The 24,085-nt window shown below is 36.4% G+C and overlaps 2 protein-coding genes across 6 annotated transcripts; both read right to left on the reverse strand.

Moving 5' to 3' along the window:
- Positions 1-257: 257 nt before the first annotated feature.
- Positions 258-12,098, reverse strand: LOC140778524 (protein ALTERED SEED GERMINATION 2). 4 transcript variants are annotated; one of them, XM_073123299.1, is made up of 20 exons: positions 11,552-12,098; positions 10,863-10,931; positions 8,657-8,734; positions 8,248-8,382; positions 8,044-8,151; positions 7,470-7,598; positions 6,848-6,963; positions 6,638-6,755; positions 6,259-6,364; positions 5,600-5,745; positions 5,322-5,501; positions 5,135-5,245; positions 4,249-4,357; positions 3,806-4,152; positions 2,907-2,997; positions 1,931-2,026; positions 1,787-1,857; positions 1,583-1,710; positions 1,205-1,307; positions 258-734 (listed from the first exon to the last, which is right to left on the reverse strand). In XM_073123299.1, the coding sequence occupies exons 1-19, from the start codon at positions 11,627-11,629 to the stop codon at positions 1,226-1,228; spliced, it is 2,298 nt and encodes a 765-aa protein (XP_072979400.1). In that variant the 5' UTR covers positions 11,630-12,098; the 3' UTR covers positions 258-734; positions 1,205-1,225. The 4 variants fall into 4 exon arrangements, with proteins under 4 accessions (XP_072979400.1, XP_072979401.1, XP_072979402.1 ...); XM_073123300.1 differs by lacking the exon at positions 11,552-12,098 and adding an exon at positions 11,187-11,259; XM_073123301.1 differs by lacking the exon at positions 11,552-12,098 and adding an exon at positions 11,012-11,180.
- Positions 12,099-13,552: 1,454 nt separating this feature from the next.
- LOC140778523 (uncharacterized) lies at positions 13,553-22,474 on the reverse strand. Of its 2 annotated transcripts, none has more exons than XM_073123297.1 (13): positions 22,053-22,474; positions 21,286-21,512; positions 20,937-21,010; positions 20,585-20,659; positions 20,019-20,380; positions 19,396-19,464; positions 19,223-19,311; positions 15,986-18,319; positions 15,614-15,691; positions 15,344-15,455; positions 14,259-14,309; positions 14,083-14,159; positions 13,553-13,993 (listed from the first exon to the last, which is right to left on the reverse strand). In XM_073123297.1, exons 1-12 carry the CDS (start codon positions 22,383-22,385, stop codon positions 14,109-14,111), a joined length of 3,855 nt encoding a protein of 1,284 aa, XP_072979398.1. In that variant the 5' UTR covers positions 22,386-22,474; the 3' UTR covers positions 13,553-13,993; positions 14,083-14,108. The 2 variants fall into 2 exon arrangements, with proteins under 2 accessions (XP_072979398.1, XP_072979397.1); XM_073123296.1 differs by having other exon boundaries at positions 13,553-13,998.
- Between the last annotated feature and the right edge of the window lie 1,611 nt (positions 22,475-24,085).

Raw genomic sequence — 24,085 nt, forward strand, 5'->3', positions numbered from 1 at the left:
TTACTGCAACGTTCCTGTCACATAACACCAAAAATTATAATCATCTGCGACAGAGGTTAAGATTGTGGATGAATTTCATGTATGATACAAAGTCCAACTACAAAGTAAAAATAGAAATACCAAAGATAGAAACTTCATTGCTAACCTTCACGTACCAATCAGTATACAGCAAACAGGCAGCTAAGGATACAAGCTACAGAAGTAGATGACTAATAGTAAGGCTTCTTAAGGAATAAGATAACAGATTGCGCTCAATGTAAATCTTTAATCTCTCTGACTGCCATTGATATGCAAGCTATCAGGATTTGTATTGTCCAATATACAAGTGAATGGCTATCTATACATAAGGTTGTTCTCTGCAATACAAAAGTTATAGTTGTGAGACTAACATCGGCCCACAAACATACATATACATGTACTTGACAATGAATAACTTTAGGTTGAAAAAAACATACTTTATCATCATCAAGAAGTTTATGCACAAGGTAAGTATTCAAGGCACACTTTAAAAGATTCCAATCTCTAAACCTTTGAGAAATTCTGGTCTTATAAAAAATAATAGTCGTGTCAGCACCTTCTTATGATCCAGGTATCAGCGAAACCACGGGACTGCAAGACATGTCTCCACTAAGGAACCATCTTTAAAAAAATTAAAAAAAGATCTTCCAAGACCAGACTGTCTGTTCCTTCTCGAGAGGTAATTGTAATAAAACTCCTGTCCAGAATTCCATTTGCTGCGCAAGAAAAAAGAAAAGAAAAGATAGCATCAGTCACTTTATCCAGAATTCACATTCCCCAAAAGAGCCCCTTTAAATGTTTGAAGCATTTAATTCCAGGTGTCTAGGGTAAATGATATATCTATCTGACTAATTGTAATCAATGTAGGAATCAGAGACAACAGCAGTCGGGGGACCTTTCTGGATGACTATAACAATGCTCAATCAAGCACACTAAAGCAATTGCACTATCGTAATAATTGTATTGCAATGTAATGTAACGGACCACCATCTGTATTGAGTCTTAACATAGCATGTCATGTTTAAATTGTCTATCTGATGATGTATACTGACATGTATCTAAAGCGTAACACATGCCATCGACCTTCATTACTTGTCCCATATCATGGGAAACGTCAGATCAGAAATAAACAAGTAGCAAATGTAAATGTACAAACAACTCCCATTTAAGATAATACAAATATTACCTAAGCCATTCACAGTATCTATCAGCTCTGGGCACACTCAAAAGGATGTAGAGTTCCTTCAGCAAACTCATGCATCCTGAACCGCTCCAAGAATTCAAAAGGTCTGTTTAACAAATTCATCTTAGGAAAACACAGATGATGTTAAGGACAATGTAAAAACAAAGGAAAAAAGAGAAGGAAAAGAGGGAAAAACATTTCAGGATCAGTAGCACTTTTGCAACACTATCCCATGAATAGTGTCGCGACAGAAAATGATAGAATAGCAGAATTAACATTCACACCTCATTACAGGAAGGCAATTATACGTCTCCGTCTTTATATATAAATATATCAAACCTATCAGCTTTCGTAGTTCAGATATAGTCATGATAATCTTACAGCATAGCTTCACGGTTGCGGCATAATTTGCGTTGATTGCTTTCTATGGCACTCAACACATCAGCAGTTTCTGGTCCTGCAGTTCCTCCAGCAACCATTGATGGAACTTCTGCATTTGGTGTCCAAATCTGCAATACATAATTGATAGTCTAACTACAAAGAAAAAAGAGTTCAACTCTTCAAATTTACCTTCATCAAACATACCTTTATCGTGCTATCTATTCCACTAGTTGCAACAGCACAATCAAAAGGATGACATTGTATACAGTTCACAACTAGAAAAGAAAACAGAGTCATAAGATGATGGACACTAAAGAAAGTTTCACTGAAGAAATAAAAGGCCAGTACCAGTTCCATCTCCTGCAAGCATTTTAATCAGTCTTCCTGTTCTTTTCTCCCAGATAAACCATCTTCCATCATCACTTCCACTGGCAACAAACTCTCCTGCAAAAGTTTCATTCAGCAGAAGAAATACTGTGATCAAGCATGAATAGCACATATCCATATGAAAACGAGTCAGACTGGATACTGAAACTCATTACATGCATTTAAGTAGAAGTCAGAACTTTCTTTCCTTCTGAAACAGTAGCTAGAAGGCATATAGAATCCAAACTGTATGCCAACAATGGCTGCTAATTTCTGTAGCATCTAGTAATTCACATTACTAATCAATTATTAGTTAACATTAGTACATAAAGAAGTTAAGGAGTGACAAATATGCAAATACCACCTTTACAGATCACATCAGATTTTATGAAACGAACTTTACTTAGGAACAGTATTCTGTGAATTTTGATTCTTCTGCATTGGTATACATAGATATTTAGAATTTTAGATTTAGAAGATTATTTATTCATATTTCAATTTTACAGTAAAATACAGATAAGCAACTCTTGACAAGTATATATGCGATACGCATACATAATATGTCCAGACTCCAGACTAACTTGATCTTGCAATGAGGTAGCCATTAGAACATCATGATGATATAAGAAAATTATGGGAAGTACTAAAAGTGATGCACATATACGCGCACGCGCCCACAAACAACAGATCAGCTAATCCATCTTTACAAGGTTCATGGAGTCAACAACGGGGCTTAGCAGATATACATGTACATATGTATTTATGTATCACGCACATGTAAGAAGACATTAAAAATTTGAACTATAGGAGCCTAATGTGAAGTCACCCACAAACAACAATATCATAAAAAGTTGGTAAGATTATGATCAGAAACTATTTATGGGTCAAAAATATCTCAGCATTGCAGTGAAAATGTTGACATTAGTTTTATCAAACCAAAAAAAGTTGCTTAGATTACCTTGTTGGCCGAGAAAGCTAGCTTGTTTAATATCTGTTCCCACATTGCAGTGTCCGACATATCTTTGTTTCATATCAATTGCAACCTCAGGCTGCATCATACAGGATAATACAATTTAATAAAAGAAACAGAAATTCAGAAACCAAATTATTAGGGAGATGTACATAAGTCAACCAATAGAGGGTAAGCAAATCAAAATGAATTTCCAGAGTAGAGATGCAGTAGGCATACTATAATAAAGTGCTTCTAATGTGTTTAGTATTAGTTGTAGTACCCCTTAAGCTAAAAGAAAAGTTCTACAGTTGGTTTGCAACACCAGTAATGCTTTATGGATTAGAATGCTAGGCAACTAAGCAACATGTTTAAAGGTTGTCATTGAGCTGAGGCCATTCAGGTGGATGATGGGTGTTACTAGATAATATAAAATAATGAGCTAAAAGAAAAGTTCTACAGTTGGTTTGCAACACCAGTGATGCTTTATGGATTAGAATGCTAGGCAACTAAGCAACATGTTTAAAGGTTGTCATTGAGCTGAGGCCATTCAGGTGGATGATGGGTGTTACTAGATAATATAAAATAATGAGCTAAAAGAAAAGTTCTACAGTTGGTTTGCAACACCAGTGATGCTTTATGGATTAGAATGCTAGGCAACTAAGCAACATGTTTAAAGGTTGTCATTGAGCTGAGGCCGTTCAGGTGGATGATGGGTGTTACTAGATAATATAAAATAATGAAGAAGTTCTGGAGCGAGAATAGACTAAGATGATTTGGACATGTCCAATGAAAATCACAATGCACTAGTCCAAAGAAGGGGGTTGATTCAATTGTTAAACAGACAGCGCAGGCAAAGTAGCAAACTTCAGCTTCACATAATTAAAAATTAAAAGAAGAAAGAAAACCTGATAAGCAAAATTCTCACAATGAGAAGAAACGGATGAGGATTCATTTGAACCATTTTCACTAAGATGTTCTCTAGGTGATTCATCTCTCCGATGAATTCTCAAATTTAAACTTCCGCGAAGGATGCCTGATTCATTTTCACGGTCCTCATCACCAGATATTGATGTTTCAAAGTCCAACTCCATTTCATCCTCATAATCAGAATCTTCTCTGTCATCTCGGCCTTCTTGAGAAGGGCTGCTGAGATCTGACCTGAACAGCACATCACTTAAGGATCTCAACCTTCCATGCCGCAGATCACTTTTAGTAGTCCCTTCGTGATCTTTTCGCTTTTTCTCAGCTTCAGCTGTATAAGAGAGAATTCTAATAAATAGAGCAAAAATAAAGGATTCAAAAACACGTGAATGCCACAGCATATTCAAAGGCTGCCACAGGAACTAACCAACAATAAGACGTTCTTTTACACTCTTTACTTGCTCTGCAGCCTCAGAGGATGAAGCTAGACTACATGCTGCCTCAGCATAGTCAAAAGCTTCCTTATGTCTTCCCAACTGCAAAAGATTCCAAGTCAAAATCCAGGTAAAAATGATCAAAGCTCAGATATCATGTACAAGGAGCCAGCCAGCTAGAGATGTTTTCCTTGTTCAGAAATTGACAAGGGAAATCTACCAAAACAGCTTGTTTGAACGATACAGACAAATTTCATTTCTTTGATCACTGACCCTAGAACTCATGTTTTCATGCAGAGCTCAGTAAGGTAGATGACAAGCTACTGAGCAGTACAGCAAAAATCTGGAGAACTAAATGTACGGATCCATAAGAGAGTTGGAAAAAAAAAAACCATGAGCAGAAAAAGATATGAACAAATTATAGTGCCTTCCTCCAACAGAAGGTACCTAGTATAAGAACATGAAATGACTTTAGTGATGAACATGAACAATGCCAGATACCAACATTGCTGTCAAAAGGTATGAATTGCAGTACAGATCAGATATACCTCCACATTGAAAAGATGAAACTAGGTGATTAGAGAAGAAGGCCAGAGAAAACTGAGAGAGGGCATTATCAAAAATGAATGACAGAGAAATTACTCTTGCTGGAGAAGATGAACAAGTCAGACGCATTTGATATATTTGATTCCAAACTTAATAGGAAGCCAATAAGAATTAACTATTCCCGAATAACATAAGCAGCAAGTTTTCAGAATGAAAAGGTGCTGCAGGAATTGATATGCATATTAAGAAAAAGGCATCTTTATTAATGTTGCACTATATATACGAAACCTAAGAATGAGGTCTACCTACTGAACAAATATCATTTTAAAATACCTGTAGGAGTGCTTCTGTCATATAATAATGTGCCCTGAATGATGAAGCATCAATTCTCTGAGCATTGTTGCAATCCCGGATAGCCATATAAACATCATTTTTCCACTTCCTCTGTAAGTGAATATCACAGCTAATTATTTTCAGACAAAACTCAGTTTTCGCATTACAGAATTAAAGCATGACAAACCTTAAGAAACAGTGAGGCTCGAATGCACAAGCAATCATGCCTTAGAACATAGCCAATATCTGGGCCTTTTCCATCAAGTACTTCATTGCATATTTCAATTCCATACAATAGATTAGAAGATTCAGAACTGATTTCCAACATCTTAGCAGCATCTTGGACTAATTTCTTGCACATTTCAAGCTACGGAAAGGCCCCAAATTAGGCATAAAATTTAGCAATAACAAATAGACCAATGAAACTTAGGTAATAATACACATTTCATAAATTTAGATTCCCACCCTTTGCAAATCATATTTTCTTGCAGATATATTTCCTGAGAAAGCTGATGGTTGCGGAGAAGGTGGTCCTGGTTCCCTAGGGGAAGGAGCTAAGTATAGTAGATTTGGAACATCATCAGCTGTATATCTCAAAATGCTCTTATCATCTGAAATTCAAGAAAAGAAAGCAAATTATTGAGGAGCTTTATATAGGGGAAATTATGAAAATCAGCACAAAAAAATATTCATAACCACACATGTCACAACTGTAGATGATATCTGTTCAATTTCTATATCTTTGTCCAACACTGTTCTCTATCCTTTGCGAATTTCTATTCTCATGACCTAATTGACGACTTATAGAGTTAAAGTCTCATTTTTGCCTGAAGATCACATTTTACCTGTTACATAGTATGTTAATTGAATCTCTCATTGAACATGATACTTAATAATGTGAAAAGATAGTATGCCCCTAGATAGTCTTAAGGACCTGCCATGGGATATGCCAGCCACTAATTGACATTTTTCTTTTTCCCTGCTATGTCTTAGCCTAACGCTTTTTGTAGGACTGATATCTACAAACAAGTAGAACGGTAGAAGCATATTCCTTACAAGAACCCAACCACCAATAAATAAAGATATAATAAAGTAGCTGGTTAAAGCAAGAAAAGCAAGCATACCATGGTTAACATCCATTAAATATACGTGTTCACCACTATAACTCACGAGAATTTCTTCTCCATTTGGGCTGAATGCAACATGTGTTAAATGCAAGCTTGATTTTCTCTGGGAAAAAATGGAGGAAAACAGAGTAAAATATTTAAGAAGACCAGTTGTGCAACAAATAACTTTGCAATCACAAGAATTTTTGCGAATACATATTACCAATTAAGCAAAATTGAACCACTATCAACATCTACAGGATTTAAAATTAAAGAAACACAGGTCACCAAAAAAGAACAATCATTTTAAGCAAATTATTCTTATATTATTTGAGGACTTCTTAGTACTTCCATAGATGATAAATCCACAACATTATGCCAAAAATATCTGACTTACACGCTCAGAAAGATGTACAGGACAGAAAAGATTAACACAAGGAGGTGGCTTCATCTTTGTCCGGCAAGAGCTCAAAGGTGGAAGCATTCTTCGATCATACAAACGAGCAAATGCATCACTGTGCAGACATTAAGATACGAGAAAACAGTCAATGACTATGCAGTTTAATGGTCCAAAGGTAGTAACCATGGGGAAGATAAAAAAATTTACCTCCCACCTACAAGGAGCTGATGGGGACGAGTGGAACTAATGTCACAAGACTTCAGCGCGAACCATTGCTTCGGAGAATCAGCTAGTGATTTTTTTGCCCCACAACGTAGGTCAAGCTGCGATAGAATGATAAAATGCATAACAATAAGCTTGTAATTAGTGGAAAAACATCTATATGCATGCAATGCTGTCGAGAACTTACCTGCTTATAATATTACTGTACAGAACCAAATGTTTAAATAACATCTCACAACTCTTACCAACAAGGACATGCTTGTAATATCATGTGTCCTTAATACAAGAAAAGGAAGGCAGTGAAGACATGCAACTATACAAGCAGTCAATAATATCTACCATTTATATTCCTCCTTAATTCAAAAAAATATTTATTTAGCAATTAAATTAGTAAATAGAAATCAGTAGGCAGAAGAGTCATGTAGTTGAGCTAGACTCCTGGCCTCGTGTAGTTCATTGGAAAACAACAGGCCCTTAGAAGATAAAACAACAAGCCTTCTTCAAGTATTAGAAGAAGAAGAAAGAGATAAATTTATCAAAATAATGGAAAAAATACAAAAAATTGGACAGAACAGATAACAAAACCTGAAGTAAATTAACCACTTACAAGCACATTATGGCATTCTTGATTTGAGGATCCAGCCGGTGGGCAAGAAGAACATTCTCGGAAGTCATGTTGTCGTAAAGTTCCATCTTCACTTGCACTCCAAACTATATTAGGATTTCCAACTTCAACCTAGACACAAGATTATTGACCATCAGCAGTAGCCCAGAATCATATTAAGTGATTAACAGTTAAATCTGGAAAAATAAAACCCTGATGTTGTTGGAAATTCGAATAGTGAAAATCAACAAAATCTCAAAGAAATTGCATGTGACAAAAGGAAGGTGTAACACGTGAGACTCCACAAACGCTAGGGCTGGGAGGGATGATGTAACCGAAAAAGTGTAACCCAAAAAGACTCCGCCAATGCTAGGGCTTGGAGGAAGATATAACCGAGAAGGTGTAACCGTGTAATGCACAAAGACTCCACCAATGCTAGGGCTGAGAGAGAAGATGTCCTTAAAAAATATCCTTGTGAACCTACTAAATATATAGCGTCTTCCTGACTTTATGCAAAGAGCAATCTCCATGACCTGCTTGTAATATGTAGTAGTGGTAAATTGAGATGGGGTCTTACAGCTAGCTTCTTGACTCTCCTCGAGTGACACTGGTAAACAGCTGCTGGTTCTGGAGCAATTTCCTGAGGTCTTCTCCATCTTAAATGAGACAAATTGAAAAGCCGGACCTGGGAAAAGAACCAGTAATCCTCTCACCTAAATCTCCTGAACATTATCTAGGCATGAAACAATAAATGAAGGAATCTCTTTCTTGTCAGTATTACCTCTGCATCTCCTGCCCCCGACACAACAAGCTCATCGGATGTCTCTGGAATAAATTTTGTGCAAAATATATTAGTAGAATGCCCTGTCTCAATGGTATGTAACAGCCCTTTATTGGCGTAACTCCATATATTAATCTGCAGAAAGGCAACAGAAGAAGAAGAAAGCAATTAACAAACATAATGAATAAGATCCCTTTTATTTGTTCAATCCCCAAGAGATTCAATGATGTAATCTAAATAAAAAGATGCTACCCAATACCAACGAAAAAGAAAAGCTATTGTCATCTTTAAACTTTACCATATTATTTACAATTTTACATCAACATATACAAAAATGGTTCACGTAATGTGTGTATCTGAAGGTGTTACTTTTGAAAATCACATTTGATAGAAAAGTTTAGAAAGTAACTCTTGTATCATCTGATCCAGATATAAGAAGGGAGCCTCTTGAGTTCCATGCAATAGCATTAACACAACTTTGATGACCCTGCCAAGAGGTGCAACAAGAATAGTCAGCAATACTGGCAATCCATATAAGTCAGCATTCTAACAGGAATGGCTTTCAGAGTCTAATCAAAGAAAACGATTCTCTTTTCTGCCGACACTAATTACAACCTAGAATTTAATAAATTAAAGTATGGAATCAAGTATCGGCCGATCTCGATCCGTATTGCCGAAATGGATCGTCGATACAGCCAATTTAGTCAATCCCCGCTCCAAATTGCCCAAAACAGCCGATACGGCCAATACATATTGTTTTTTCAAGAACCCAATTCCAAAACCAATATTTAGAACCTTGGATTAAAGTACCTAAACATATCTGCCTCTTCATGTATCTTTTAGTGATTAGAACGTTACTTTAGACGTGCAAAAGCATTTTTCCATAGTTCAAAACAGTTTGTCGTTTTAAGATTTAAGAAGATCAAAATTAATGGAAACACAATTACAAAAAGAGAGAAAATTTAATGATTTACAAACTGGTATCTCTAATCTCTCCTAGGAACCCTCCGTCAATTAGAAGATTGATGTTAACAAATGGTTAATATGTAAATAAATTAGTACTATTCTAATATATAGTGCATTACTATCCACAAAGTAATTGGTCAAACATCAAAACAAAATTGTTAATATCAATAACATGAAATTGTTGATGTCAGTGATGCTCATCTATATGGTGTTACTCTAATTTATAACACATAAAAGGTATAATTAGAATTCATTTTAGAATGAGTAGAGGTAGAATATATTTCCTGCTTGACTCCTTCCCTGACCATTCTTTTGTAGAGACATCATAACATTTCTCTTTCTCAGAGACAATACTGTGGTTGTTGGCCTCCTCTCATTCTTGCTCACAACTAATATCTTCTCCTATGTATTCAGCTCCTTTAAAGTCTAAACTTAGAAACCTACACCATTACAAGGATTTATCAAGATACCGGCATCATTATAAGTCTATAAGTAGTCAAAATTAGTTGGAAGTCAACTCCTCTTACTTTGACACTACCCATCAAAGTCAAAGGCCTAAAGTGCAAGGACTGTAAAAATAGCAGCCAAAGCAGAGATCTTATTCATATTACACAGAAAAACATTGCACTAAAAAAAAAGAAAAAAGAAAAAGAAGTCTTGCACCTGAATATGTCTTTTCAGAAATACACCAAGAACTCTTTCCCTTCCTTACCATGCTTAAAGATCTAACAATGGACCTTATACTTCTACACAGATATGAGATTAACATCAATTCATATGGACGATCCACAATTTCTTCTAAATTGATCTAGATATTACATTTTTATTCCGATATGTTGTGGATTAGTAATTGTTTCAATTAAGGTTCATAGTATCAGCAGATACATACCGGTACTAGCCATTACTGATCCTAAACTAGGGCCAAAATCAGTTTTCCCTTAGCTTCGGCCCAACTTCAATTGTAAACACTAACTTTGATTTTCCTTTCATGCAGACTATATGTGGATTGCATTATAAATTGGATCTAATCTGAATCTAACTGTGGACATCAATTATTGCTGTTCTAAAGTCTCTGGCATGATGCTTTACATTTCCTACCCATTTTCTTTCTCTCTTTCTCTTTTTTTCTTATTGTTTCTTTTCTTCTCCTTCTTTTCTTTTCTTCTCACTCCACCTTTTTTATCTTTTCTGTTAACACTTCCTGCAATCACATTTGTTGCAAAGGTCGTTGCTACTTGTTAGCCTCATCTGCAAGTATCTTCTCACCACTTCTTTTTCAAGATGATGATAATAATGAGCACATGTATTTCCTGAATCCATCTGCAATTCAATATTCTTCTTAGTATTTTCACTCCTAAAGACCATGCTTGGCTTGCACGCATGCCTCACCATGGCTAGCCAAGCATGTGTGGTGTTGGTGCGGCACTGGTCATGCAGCAACAAATCCATGGATCTTAGATTCTTAATTTCACCAAATCGACCGGTCTTTTATCCTAGCAAAGTAAAAGAAGTCTGCAACCTCTTTCTTTCTCCCAATTTACCCCCTTTTTTCTTAGCAAAGTAAAACAAGTTCGTGCTATTTGTTGCATGAAAAAATTTGGGGATAGAAAAATAAGTATTAGTAGCCCATAGAAGCAAACAACACAGACCTCCATATCTTTCTCCAATGCAAGCCGTTGTATCAAAGAGGAATGTGACTGCAATTTTTTGGTATTGTCCTACAACAAGAATAACCTGTTTTAGTTCAAGCACAAGTAAAAACTATCCATCAAAAAGACATGCACTAAGAATTCAGTACAAATAGTTGTATGCCCTCTAAAAGTAACAGTAGTGGTTTAGTAAACCCGCAATATGAGGAGACTGTCAAAGGCCTATGCACATACGAGCTCAAAAGGGAGGTTCACATTAATCTTTGATATAAATCTGTATAAGACGAACATAACCATAGTACGAAAATGAACGTGAAGTATCACCGGAGAGAAGAGGGAAGAAGACAAGAAGTCAACACTGCGATCAAATATATTCTTCATCTTACAAAAGACTACTCCACCTTATCTAGGTGTGATAGAGCACAACGATACCGAGAAATTTTTTTTAAAAAAAAACCGACAAAAACACATCCCGTGAAGGAAAAGCGGCCACGTTCTTCCTCAGGCAACATTATATCCACGCTGGGAATAATCTAGTCAAATTACAACCCGACAAGGCATCAAATCACAAATTTCGCTTTCAATTATAAATCCGTACATGAAAGAAAACGAAGAGACCCTCTCACATCAATAAACGGAGGAGACGAGATCAAAATCCAAGGGAAGGGGAAGAGAGGGGAAGCAATTACCATGTAAGATTGGATTCGCCGGCTCTCGACAAGATCGGCGACGTTGCCGTCGGAGAAGCTCCAAGTACACTCCTCCATCGCGGGGAAGCGAGAGGCCAGATGAAAACCCTAACCCAAACCCTGAAGGGGATTCTCCCGTCGTCGATTCTGCCTTCGTCTCTGCGGAGATATATTTAGGTCTGCTTCTCACCACCTGCTGTGCCCACTCAGCTTCTTCTCGTATTCCCCGGCTTTTGTCCTCGCCTCGCCTCGCCCCGCCTCGTCTCGCCTTTTCCAACACTTTGGCACGTGTGAGGGAGGTAAGAAGCGTGTGCGTGACAGTGACGAAATAGAAATTGCCGCCTCAGGCGGTTTAATCGTGGCCATTACTTGGGCCGGCCCATATCTCTCTAATTGTTTTTTATTTAGAAGTTAGAATTTAGAGTGCTTCAACTGTACTATAAAAGTAATTGTTTATTAGATCTAACGATTAAGATTCTCAAAAATATAATAAAAATATTATAAAGATAAAAATGTTACCAGTTCAATTAATAATTATTTATTTTTAAAATATATTACCTTACATATTATTTTTTAACAATTTTATTCTCTTTATAATTTATTAAGACATATATATTTTTAATCGAGAGTAATGTATATAAGAGTATTGATGTCTTTTTATAATTAACTTAATAAAGGTTTAATCAAATTTTCTCTTCAATTATTTTTTAATTATTTACGCATATCTCTTATTAGTTTAAGATTGACTTATACTAAAATTTAATAATAGATAGAGATAGAGATAGAGAATTATATTTAAATTGAAGTCTATTCTTAAAAAATCAAATTTAAATTGCTTAGTATTAAATAATATTTCTTATAATTATGGCATAATTATATCTAAGAAAGAAATTTTAAGAGAAAAAAAAGAACTATAATGTAATTTTGTTGACTAATATGTTTTATTTTACATAATATGATTTTAGAATCCGTACCGAATATGAAAAGTGACTACTATACTCGTTAGATTAAGATTATAAAATTTAGTAAGTTAATTGAAATATTTGCCTAGAATTTAACAGCCTCCGATATTGCTGGGACTCGCATTTGAGAATCCCTATATAATTTGAACGCTTGAGCACTATCTTATCCGTGGGGTTAACGATCTTAGTTAATTATTTTTTAAAATTTTTTAAACTTTGTGAATGTATCAAAGGAAGCATTGAGTTTTTAAATATTTATTAGAAACTCACTTGTTCCTCGGTTGAAGCTTGAAAAGTTTTTATAATTTCCAAAAATGTTGTTGAAATTTTAGCCGGTCAAGCAACAAAGAGTTCTAAGTTTATTTAGCTTTGAGAGAACAAAAACTATGTGAATAAGAATTTAATACTGTTAGACACTAATGGGATAATGCTCAGAGAATTTTTTTTAAATAAAAAAAGCTAATATTATACGAGGACTTTTGAATTCAAATCTCGACTACATCAATATTAAATTTTTACTTCTCTAAAAAGATAAGTATTATTGGACTATCTCGAATTTATTTGATTTGTATTTGGTTATTCTATGAGGAGATTACCCTTGCAGAGCCAACAGTCAACATTCATTCTACCTCACTACCTCAGTCAATAACACGCAGTGCACAAACTCATTTCAAAGTTCTGCAGTCTGTCTTCAAGGCCCATAATTTCAACACAGGTGAATCTATTATTACACTGCCATTGCAATACATTTTGAGTATGCCAAAAGAAAAAGCATATGAAAAGTAGAATTCAAATGTCACTTGAAAGATAAATTAATTGTCTCACAGGAGATAACACAGGTTACACATTATCCTCTCTTTTTACATGAAAATTTCTAGCACTAGCTTTACACAAATGGGAATTTCTACACATTTCTTCGACAAAATTCTTCAACAAGTAGATCTCCTTCGTGTACAAGAATACTGCTTTCTTCCAAAGATCTGTAAAACAATTCTATACAGAGATATTTCACTTCAACTACACTAGTATCAGTCGTTCATATTAGTTCAATAAAACCATAACGCTTTATAAAGATCCACATATTTTCACAGAAGGCATATTATACTACAATTTACATAGAATTTAGACGGCCAGGTACTGCAACAAGGGCCGATCAGCAAAAATCTTGGCTTGTAGGAGGCGTTAATTTATCTCCCATTAAGTCAAAAAGTCTCTCAAGTTTATACTGGCCCTGCATTCCACAAAGCACTATTCGTGAAGCAAAGTCTGCAACATGGGATGCCCTGGAAGCATCTAAAGTGAAGAGGAGCCATGCACCACGAGCAATGGAGGGTCTGCAATGTCCACCTCTCAGTCCTTGTAGAAGCCCCGCCCTCCTCAATTATTAAGCAAATATGCTTAACTTCACTAAATCCAGTGCCTCAAAAATTCACCAATGGAAGAGCAGGACAGCGGCAGAAAAAAAACAATAATGCACGTCCTGAGCTGTTCCACAAAAGAATACATCATTATTTCAGAAATACTAATATCTGCACAGACTTGGGCAAAATTAACCAGAAAGAAACTCACAAGATATTATCTCAATCAGAGGGCATTCACTCTTTTGTGTATGCCTCCACAAAATCTTTGATTCTTTGCTTAATGCTCTGTGAACATATAGCAACTAAATAAGCATGCATAAATTATTTCGAAAAACAAAATATTCACCAAGGATTATCAAACATTTTTCGAGAATGGAACCGAACCTTCAACTCTTCATGCAACAAGACAAACACCTTCTTCATATGCTTATGTCTCTGCAACCAGAAATCCATGAACTGTCAGATTTACCCAGAGGCTAAAAATATTAGTTAACATAGAACCTGTTAAGCATTTCAGATTAAGATGACTTATTGTCATTCCACCATGACTAGATTAGCTGACATCTACAATAAAAAAAAATTAATTTGTACGATTAGTCACTAATGAGGCAAGATGTTCTCTACTATATATATATTACAGGGCAATTCTTACTGCAACTTTAGGTATACAGAATATATTAGTGCAACATTAACTATAGAGTATGAAATATCATAGCATCATCCTTTGCCACTTACATGCCCCCACCTCCTTAACTTCACAGAACATCCTACCATGAAAGTAGTATGAGAACATAGGTTACATGTGCCAAGATGTTCACGACAAGCCTTGATGGACCATCAGATGAACTTAGTTATATGCAAGTTTAGGCATACATTTCATAGATATACAACAAGTACAATTTTTTTCTGGAAACAACAGAATACATCTCCTTTTTTATCAGCAATTTATGAATTCATACATAGATTGTTAATGCAATATAACATAATAACAAACAGTGCGATGAAGTTGGCCAAAGCATAAAGCTTGTGGAAATAAGTCCAGCTTCCATGTAGCATCCAACCAAAATAACTGTAATAATAATTTTCTTAATGTATGTTTTAAATGCAAAGCTGGATTTGACTTGAATCCAACTTGCACTTAACTCATTATCAACCTCATTTCTTAAATGTTATTAGATCATGTGTGATGCATTGAAAAATAAGATAAAGAAGAATGAAATCGATACAACGAAACTAGAATCAAAACCGATCAAAACTAACCGAAACGTTTCATTTTTAACAAAGCTGAAACTGAAACTTCGAGCTATGCTTGTAACAACAAGCATGCACCAAAGTAGAAAAAATCAACATCCACGTGAAAGATAGTTCCTCTATAAGTTCTACTAGCATGTATAGTTACATCCCTAGAAACATTTTGTACAACCAGACAATAGTTTCCTACAACTACATTAGAATATAGAGATGCATACCGCCCCAGACTTGTGATACATGTCTCTAAGCTTCTCCACAATACTGTAATATTCCTTCATATCTCTTCTTTTAGCAAGGTCAAGATCATAACCAACCTTGCGAAAGTCATTCCTGAATGAAGTGGGATAATGCATTACATTTACATCATTTTATGAAGCAAGTATAGAAATAAAGATTTCATAAAATTTGGGCACCAAGCAGACTGAAGAAAAAGAGAGAAAAAAAAATAAGATGCAGAAAATTGAACAGAAAAATACAGATAATATTACATTGTTTTCTCCAACTGCTCATTCAAAGAATAGTAGGCCCCATACTTCTCCTGGTACTCCTGTACATATTCTTTGTATCTGCAAGAGAATTAGATTGTAATTCAGCAGTCAGTCTGCCATGGCTGGAAAGCTAATCAATATTGAAAGTAAGCGTGAAAGCAATAAGCACATGAACATCATATTTAAAGGGAGATTCAACGAAATTCGCACTATGAAGGAAGGGGACAAGCAGCAAATAAAGCTATGGGGCAAATTTTGTCATTGATAAGGTAAGATAAAGGTGTGCAGCTTATTTAAGCACTATCTATTGAATAAATTCAAGCTACTAAAAGTCTAAAACACAATTTCAGGAGCTAACATAGAGATACTTACTGCAGGAAATCTTTTATGGGGCCCTTGAGCTCTGGCTCGTGTTTGTCATATTTTGAGTAAAAGGAATTATCTTCGTCAGAGGAACAATACTTCCTTTGTTTGATATTAACATCATTTTCCATAAAAAAGCCATTCTTACTTCGCTCCACAGATTCTCCAAGTGCATTTGATTTCTGTGGTTTAGATTCTATAGAATTTTTACGACCTTTACCACCATGCTTATTATCATGTTGTGATAACCTGCCAGCAGGGTTTTTCTTATTAGAACCTAATTGATCCTGATTCATTCCCTGGCTTGTTCTTGTCTCATTCTTGCTCAATATTTCTGCTGACCTATCCAAATTTGACATAGCTTCTGAATCAGGATGGTCCACTCTCGAGAAATGCTGATTCTGAGAAAGCACCCTTTGTGGAGGTCTTGAGGTATCCACAAAATCATCTGCTGCCACCCTTCTCTGAAACCCATCCAGGTTCTCTTGAATCCCAGTCCCAGAAGTAGGGGGTGTTAGTTTCTTCTGTTGAACTGTTTTTGCAGCAGTTCTTCCCACGCTTATATCAGAATATGAGTTGTCAGTAGCAGTCACCTTATTATCCAATGACTTGAAAGAACCTTTTCTCTCAATTTGTCTCTTAGTCCCATCTGACATGTCACCTACAAGAGGTTCACGAAATTCACCTAATTCAAGATCTGACAGCTCTCTCTGGAGCATGGGTTTCCCATTAATGGGAGACTTTTTAACATCATATATTTGCTTGACTGATGGTTGTCCATTACCTTTGGCTATTCCAATGTATCCACCAGATTTTCCTTCATAGGGATCAGGAATGGATGAAAATTTGTTACCCCAGTCACTTTCCCTGCCGTTTTTTATTAAAAATTTACCATTTATATCATCGCTCTTTGCATCCCTCACAGACTTCTGCCCTTTATCATTTGACACAGAAAGTTTATCGTGTGTTTTTGTGTTTCTCACAGCAGATGCATCCGAGTCACCACGATACACAGGAAATCCATCAGCATATGTACTGCCTCCTCCATAGTTCACATAGCTGTTTGGTTTCTGCATACTACCCTTCTTCCTACCATTGAGCTTCTCAATTTTTTGCCTTGACTGCTCAGCATCTAAGTTTAAAGCAGCTCGAGAATCTGGACTCTGCTGTAGCCTGTGTAAGTTTCCAGAAGCTACAAGTCTCCCATGATCAGCAGGACTGCAGCCCTGCAAATCAACATCAATATGTCCATCCCTGTCAGAATTATTTGTCTCCTTGTACCAATCCCCTTTTGGTCTATCAGGAGATAAAAAGTGTGAGTTTTCTGATACCGAAGCATCTTTATTTTTACTAAATGACATAAATTCTGCTGAGTTTGCTGCTTTTGGCCTTTTACCACGTTCTGGCTTCTCCGGAAAGTTCTCAGAAACAGAGGTCCTTTTCAACTTGGATTTCGAATTTATTTCAGTCAAGTTTGACAGCTCATGGATAGACCCATCCTTCTGTGTTATTGGTTTCTCATTGATGCTATGCTTCGGAACATGATCTTTTTCATTATTCCCCAAACTTCTACCACTCAACAACTTGCAATCAGCTGGAAGCTCAAGTTGATCATGTGAAAAGGACATTACTCCTTCAGGAAACCTAGAGTTCAATCCACGAAAGTCTAACTGAGTATTCATGTCACTACCAGTTTCAGAGATTTCCACAGCTTTGTCATTGTTGTCCCTATATCTGTTTTCAGTATCTTCAGACGCATGAACCATCTCGTCACCCCTTTCATAATCATTCGGATCTAGATGTGGTGATGCAATTTTCCTCTCTCGAGTATTTCTCAAATCATTGTAGTCATTCCCACCTTCAGATATTCTGCAGACTCTAGGTGAAGGAGATAAGTTTAAGTCAGATGCCACTGTTTTACGCTCTGTCACATCTTTATCATCATCACTCGTCGTAATATCCACAAGCACATCAGACCCCTCTTTGCTGCTAGAGGAACCATCACTCTCACTATCACTGCTGCTTGCACTACCACTTCCAACAGGGCTTCTACTTTTGCTTCTACTTTGACTTTCACTATCACTCCCACTGTCACTGCTATCACTTTCGCTCTCACTCTCACTTCCGCTTTCACTTGAGCTGCAGGCCCTTCCGTCACTGTCATTATCCACTGTCTTACCACCAACAGGATCTAGGGACTGCTCTCCGTCAATCTGTTCAAAGAGATCTAATTCTTCTTCTACATTTGAGCTTAACTGAGCTTTCTCCTCGATCCTTTCACTAGCGGCTTGCTGTTTGTTTGATTCTGCAACTGATGTGTTATAAGTTGCATTGTCCGGAGAGCTGCAAATAGAGGTACTCATTACAAATATTATAAGTTGCAGTTTGCACATTTTCAAAGTCAGTTCCCCTGTTATAGTAATATTAAAATCACCAATTACTCCAAAAGTTAAAATACATAGTCTTATCCAGAGGCCTTCAACACAATAAGCATTGGCACATCAAACCAAGAAGCCATAGTGAAGCCTATGCTGCACGAAATTATGGGATTGTATGACTGCACAAACACATGTCTCGATATGTGTATTAAAGCATTAAGAAAATGACCAGTATTTTAGACGCTGGAACATACTTGATATAATGAGCTATTAACATAATAATTTAATAAATAATATCTGTCCATTAAACCACACTAAGCATTTGTCCAATCGATATATCATAAGAAATATTGATGGAAAAAAGTTGTCTTATATCACAGATTTAAACAAGGGTTTTCCATCTACTTAGCGAGATGATACAGTCATATAGTACAATGAAGTGACTTATAAATGGAGAGAAGAAATAGTGTTACTACACATGATATTATTTAATTAACAGAAGGCGTGGTTCTTAAAAACTAATATGAAGGTTCGTCAAGAATGAATCTGGAGGAACTTAAGGGGAGAGGAACAAAACTAAATATAGTTTAAAAAGAACACTAGAACAGTTAAAACCAACGAAACATGAGGTGGATAGATTGGATACTGAATGAGGAGAATATAACCATAAGCAGAAGTATTCACTCATTTCAAACAATAAGAATACAATAAAACAGTAAAATGTGATGCTTGCAAAAGCAATAGATATCACCCAGAGCAACTAGCAACAGAAACTAAAGAGACAATCCATAATAAGATCTCATGTCCAAGTCAATAATCAAGAAAATAATGTATGTTGATAACGCAATTTTTTTTTTGAAAGTAGTACCTTCTACAGTCAGATGGATCTCTTTTAGAACTTTCCACTTCTGCTCCAGGTTTTAAATAATAGCTTCCTGATACGTGGAGAGTTGCAATCTGATGTAATATAAAAGAAAAAAGTTAATCTCTAGAATTGATACTGTCCTGTGCTTGACTTCTAGAAAACTATATGTTACTTACAGTTTTTAAGATACTCTCAATCTTTTTTCCAGGGTTTGAAATTCTTTCTCCAACAGCTTTTTCCAAATCCTGAAAATATGTTAATAAATGTGGTGAACAAAATTGCGAAAAGATAACATCGAGTAAATTAGCTTTTTCCACAGGTGGCAACAAAGCACATTAGAGGAGCTCGAGTATCCTGATCTCCATAATTCTAAGAATTTAACATGGGAAGACAAGTATTTCAAGGATAGGGTAAAACTTGGGGAAAATAAGAATAATTACACCAAAATAAATTTGATATGATGTGCGAGTTTGCACATGTACTCAATATAGGTCAGTGCTGGATTATATATATATATATATATATAATCCAGCACAAGTATATATATATATAGCATACAAGTATATTTCAATCATCCATCACATGCCATGTCTCCAGTAATATTCCAAAAAAATGAGGATGTATCTGGTCAGTTTGATGAATGAGCAACCTATAAGTATCGTCCTTAGTTTGGGTCACAGTAACAAAACTATATTTCTTGAGAATATATAATGCAAGACTAAACCTAGTCCCAATTTAATTTAGAATGGCAAGAACACATAGGACTATCAGACCATGATATGTGGGAAAAGATGAATACCTTTAAGCTCATCCCTTTCGGGTTTTCTGCAAGCAAATTAATCAAAATGCTTCGCAAATCTTTTGGCTTGTCACCAATGTAAGTTGAATGGCCACTTATCCGGTGCTTGACTCCATGGGCTGTCACACTAGGTGCTTCTTTCTCAAAGTTGCTTGCTTCATCTCTATTTATGTTTAAAGAGATAATATCGTCATTATTTGAACCTCTGAAGGCTGTGCCAGTTGCAATAGGGGATGCTGAAGTGCCAGGTCCAGACTGCTCAAGAGGGGAAGGTATTGGAGACACGGAAGTAAAGCCTTTAGCGACGTTATTCGACAATGCTCCCTTCTTGGAAACAGATTTTGAGGAAGCAATAATGGGAGCTGAAAAAAAGAAAAGGGGTAGGAGATGACATTTAACAAACCAATTTCAACAAGAAAAGGTAGACCAAAAAATAAGATTGCACCTTCAAAAAATAAGCACAAATGGAAACTGATGCTCTTACTGAGTTCCAAATAAATAGTGTGACATCTAATATACTTTTAAAAAAATATGATAATTTCGATTTCATGACCAAGAAAACAAACCTTGACTTGGTTCAACTTTTCTCTTCTTAAAGTAAAGCTCCTTCTTATGCTTCCAGCTCATCCTCCGCATATTTCCTAGAAGGTATCATCAAAATAAGTGCTTTTACAAAAGTAAGTTAGAAACCTAAACATCAGGTGGGGGCGGGGCATTGACTAGGCACCACCATAGTAGTGGTCAATAAGAATAGTGTGATTAGCATAATATTATCTGTTAGATAAAGTAAAGTGAAATTCTAATAGCACGTTTATAACCACTATTCCACTTGTTATAAGAAATCTGCTACTGACACTCTCAAAAAGTTACCATAAAATTCAAGAGCAGGAAGTATATAAGAAATCTTACTGTACTCACCCTCAACTGCTGCTGCAGCCATTGACTTAGCCTGATTTTTGACAGAGGGATTTGCAGGGTCTAACACAATTGCTCTGTCACAAGTAGAGGAAAAATTAAACCGAGAGCAAAAATACAAACATAAGTTAATAAGAAAAAGCTATGCAGCCATCATAACGTAATTCACTGTTATCCAACAGCTCAATTTTTTGGAAAAATGATTACTCATTATGGTATAAGAGCAGGAAAATATTTAAGTAACAGCTTTTGATGCATAGGAAATATCTAAAACATGAGATAAGTGAAGATCCACCAAAAAAAGAAATTATTGTTGACAACAAAAGTGGAAGATTAGATTTATATAGCTTACTTTCGAGATTTAGATAGCCGCTCAGCCTCTTCTGAACGCATTTTGACATGGTTCTTGGTAGACTCATCCAGAATCCTCTGTACGTTCAGCTTGCGCCAAGCAGACCCACATTCAACAAGCAACCCATTTCCATCTTCTCCATTCCGATGTTCTTCATAGATATCACATAAATCACCAAGTTCCCGTGACCATGTGAATTGGAATTCCTTACCATCGACATCTATGACCTGATATAAAGACGAATAAAATCTTATTTCCTAATTGATTAAACCAAGGAGGAAAAATGATGCTATATGTCTAAGAACTATACTAAATAGCCAAGCATGATTTGGAACTGTTAAAATGTTATTGAAAAATATCCACATTGATACAATCTCAACGCTCACAATCTTTTCTTGGTAAAGCATTTTTTTCAATCTCTAAGTTGGCAACTCTACTCATTCTTATAGTTCTAACTAAAAATGACATCTAAACTAACACGAACAGTTTTATGAATCTTTAAAGGACACCTTCTTGTATCATATATATCTCTGTCCAATATGTTCATACTTACATATGACAATTCATTCATATAGCTGATAGCATGCAGCAAGCACATTTCAAGTAAACCCCTCTTTTGTCTCCCTTTCTCCTCTCACACACCTTCCATCCACATAAAGTTATATCTTTACCCACATTAACATAATGCTACCACCACAAAGTAAATGCATCCTAGAATATCGAAATTCAAATAAAAATGAAAAGAAAAGTGGATGAAATCGGCTTACGTTTCCCGAAGAGTTATTCAAATTGGAATCGAACTTGATTCTAGCGACACTTCCCTGGGCCTCAGCGCGCCTGATCTCCTCGACTAGGTCGGGCGCGAGTCTTATGATTGCCGCGAAATCAAGCGATCCCCCCGACTCGAGCCTAAAAGATTCATCCCGGCCAGGCGCTGCCACGCTGCCGCGCCCACGGGACGCTGCGGATTGGGGACCACCGATCGGGACGCGTGCGCCGCCCCCGGCTGCGGGACGATTCACGTGCGGCGGCGGAAGCGGCCGCTTGCCGCCGCCACGACCGCCGCCCCCACCTCCCCCGCCTCTCCCAAGCTTGAACATGGCCGGAAGCTATTGCAGCGTCGCCGCGAGGACGGGAGAGAGATAAGAAAAAAAGCGAGGGTTTTTATTTCGGATTCGCGGAAAAATAAGAGTTACAAGTACTGGTTACTTGTAATTATGGTCGGCTGGGTGGGGGTGCGGATACGTGGACTTGAGTTTGAGGCAGATGAAATTGCCATTTAAACCTAATTACATTTGAGAGTGGCAGTGATAGTTTAGTATCTTAAACTAGGTTAAAATAGGAGAAAGGATACAAGGATTTGAACATTTGCTTTAGTCGGAAGAATAGCAAATATAAATAATTGGATTTCGTCCCTCCAATTTCCTTACTTCTTTCAATCCTCAATTTTTTTCTTTCTTTCTTTCTGTTTTTTTAAGAAACCCAGAACTTTAAGTTTTCTCTCCGATGAGTTGCAATATTGTGCCACAAACCTTCCTCTCTTTTTCTTTTCTATCCTCTTAAAGCTTGTAGTTGGAAATAATTTATTAACCGCTAAAAATATATAGTACGATACATTTTTAAAAAAAAGTTGGGCCAGAAGTTCGACCAGAAGAGCATAGAAATAATAAGGAGTGAAATATTGCGTTAGAAATTTTATAAGAGTAGAAAGTCTCCTAAATCAAAGGACGAAACATAAATCCTACAAAATGCATTATGCCTGGATCTAAACCAAGACACCGGCAAATATAAGCTGCAACCATGCTCGGGAAGGAGAGGGATGATGAGGGAGGCACAAATACAGCCACCAAAGAACATATTAATTGGCGTGATGAGAGAAAGATGGCATTAGTACAAAACATGACATGTTAAAGAGAAAATAATGCTGGCACAAAAAAAAATTGTGCAATGAGATAGCACTCCACCCGACCCCAAAATCCCTACCAACACTGAGGGGTAGGAGAGTGGTACATGGAGGTGGAGCGATGGTAACATCAATGAGTAGTGTAGAGTGGGGACGGCATGATAAACAACATCTATGGTAATAAATAGAGCTCGGTGGTGGCAGAGCGACAAGAGGAGGTACAAAAGTGATGAGAGGAGCATAAAAGAACAAATAAGATGACACAACGATAGCAAGTGCTAAGAGGGAGCACATCACAAGCTAGCTAGCTAGCTTGACTGAAGGAAGAAGAAGAGGGGTGCAGCACAATTAGATCCCTCGCCAACTAAGCAAGTGGAGAGAGAAGAAAAATAATAGAGCTAGATCAAGTCCACTAATAAACTTGGGTTCTCAAATTGAAGAGATAATGATAGAAAAGGAGGAAAATAAGATATGAGAAAAGAAAGAAAAGATAAGATAAAAAAAATGGAGGAAGATGGAAAAGAATAGGAAAGACTCAAAAGGGAGGAAAATCTCTCCCTTCTCCTAGCCTATGGTCGAGGGCTATAGAGAAAATCCGTTAAGGAGAGACGAGAAGAAGCTACCAAACTCTTGAAAAGCTAGGACCGACATTAGAAAAAAAAAAATGTTAGTTAATCTCAATCCCTACCTTGCTTTATTTATTTATTTATTTATTGATCCCTCAGCATTGTTATCAAGTTCCTCTACCATCAAATGAAGAGTTAAAAGAGTATAATTAACTCGAGTTTTATCCTCCCTTCTCAGTTAAAGAGAGAGTAGTATCCCATGAACAACTAATGAAGTCTGGGCTAGTTCTATTTGCGCCTAAATAAGGCCCATCACGAATACAACATCACT

Source organism: Typha angustifolia, chromosome 15 (assembly GCF_048772165.1).
Source record: "Typha angustifolia cultivar Huaian chromosome 15, ASM4877216v1, whole genome shotgun sequence".
NCBI classification, from domain to species: Eukaryota; Viridiplantae; Streptophyta; class Magnoliopsida; order Poales; family Typhaceae; genus Typha; species Typha angustifolia.

Excerpts from the sequence above, each read along its gene's own strand:
- LOC140778524 (XM_073123299.1), bottom strand. The coding sequence starts at position 11,629 with ATGGAGGAGTGTACTTGGAGCTTCTCCGACGGCAACGTCGCCGATCTT. Across the intron at positions 6,756-6,847 it reads CAGCTCCTTGTAGGTGGGAG|TGATGCATTTGCTCGTTTGT; the intron begins GTAAATTTTTTT and ends ATGTCTGCACAG. Across the intron at positions 1,711-1,786 it reads GAATAGATAGCACGATAAAG|ATTTGGACACCAAATGCAGA; the intron begins GTATGTTTGATG and ends TATGTATTGCAG.
- LOC140778523 (XM_073123297.1), bottom strand. The coding sequence starts at position 22,385 with ATGTTCAAGCTTGGGAGAGGCGGGGGAGGTGGGGGCGGCGGTCGTGGC. Across the intron at positions 20,381-20,584 it reads AAAAGTTGAACCAAGTCAAG|CTCCCATTATTGCTTCCTCA; the intron begins GTTTGTTTTCTT and ends TCTTTTTTTCAG. Across the intron at positions 19,312-19,395 it reads TTGAGAGTATCTTAAAAACT|ATTGCAACTCTCCACGTATC; the intron begins GTAAGTAACATA and ends ATATTACATCAG.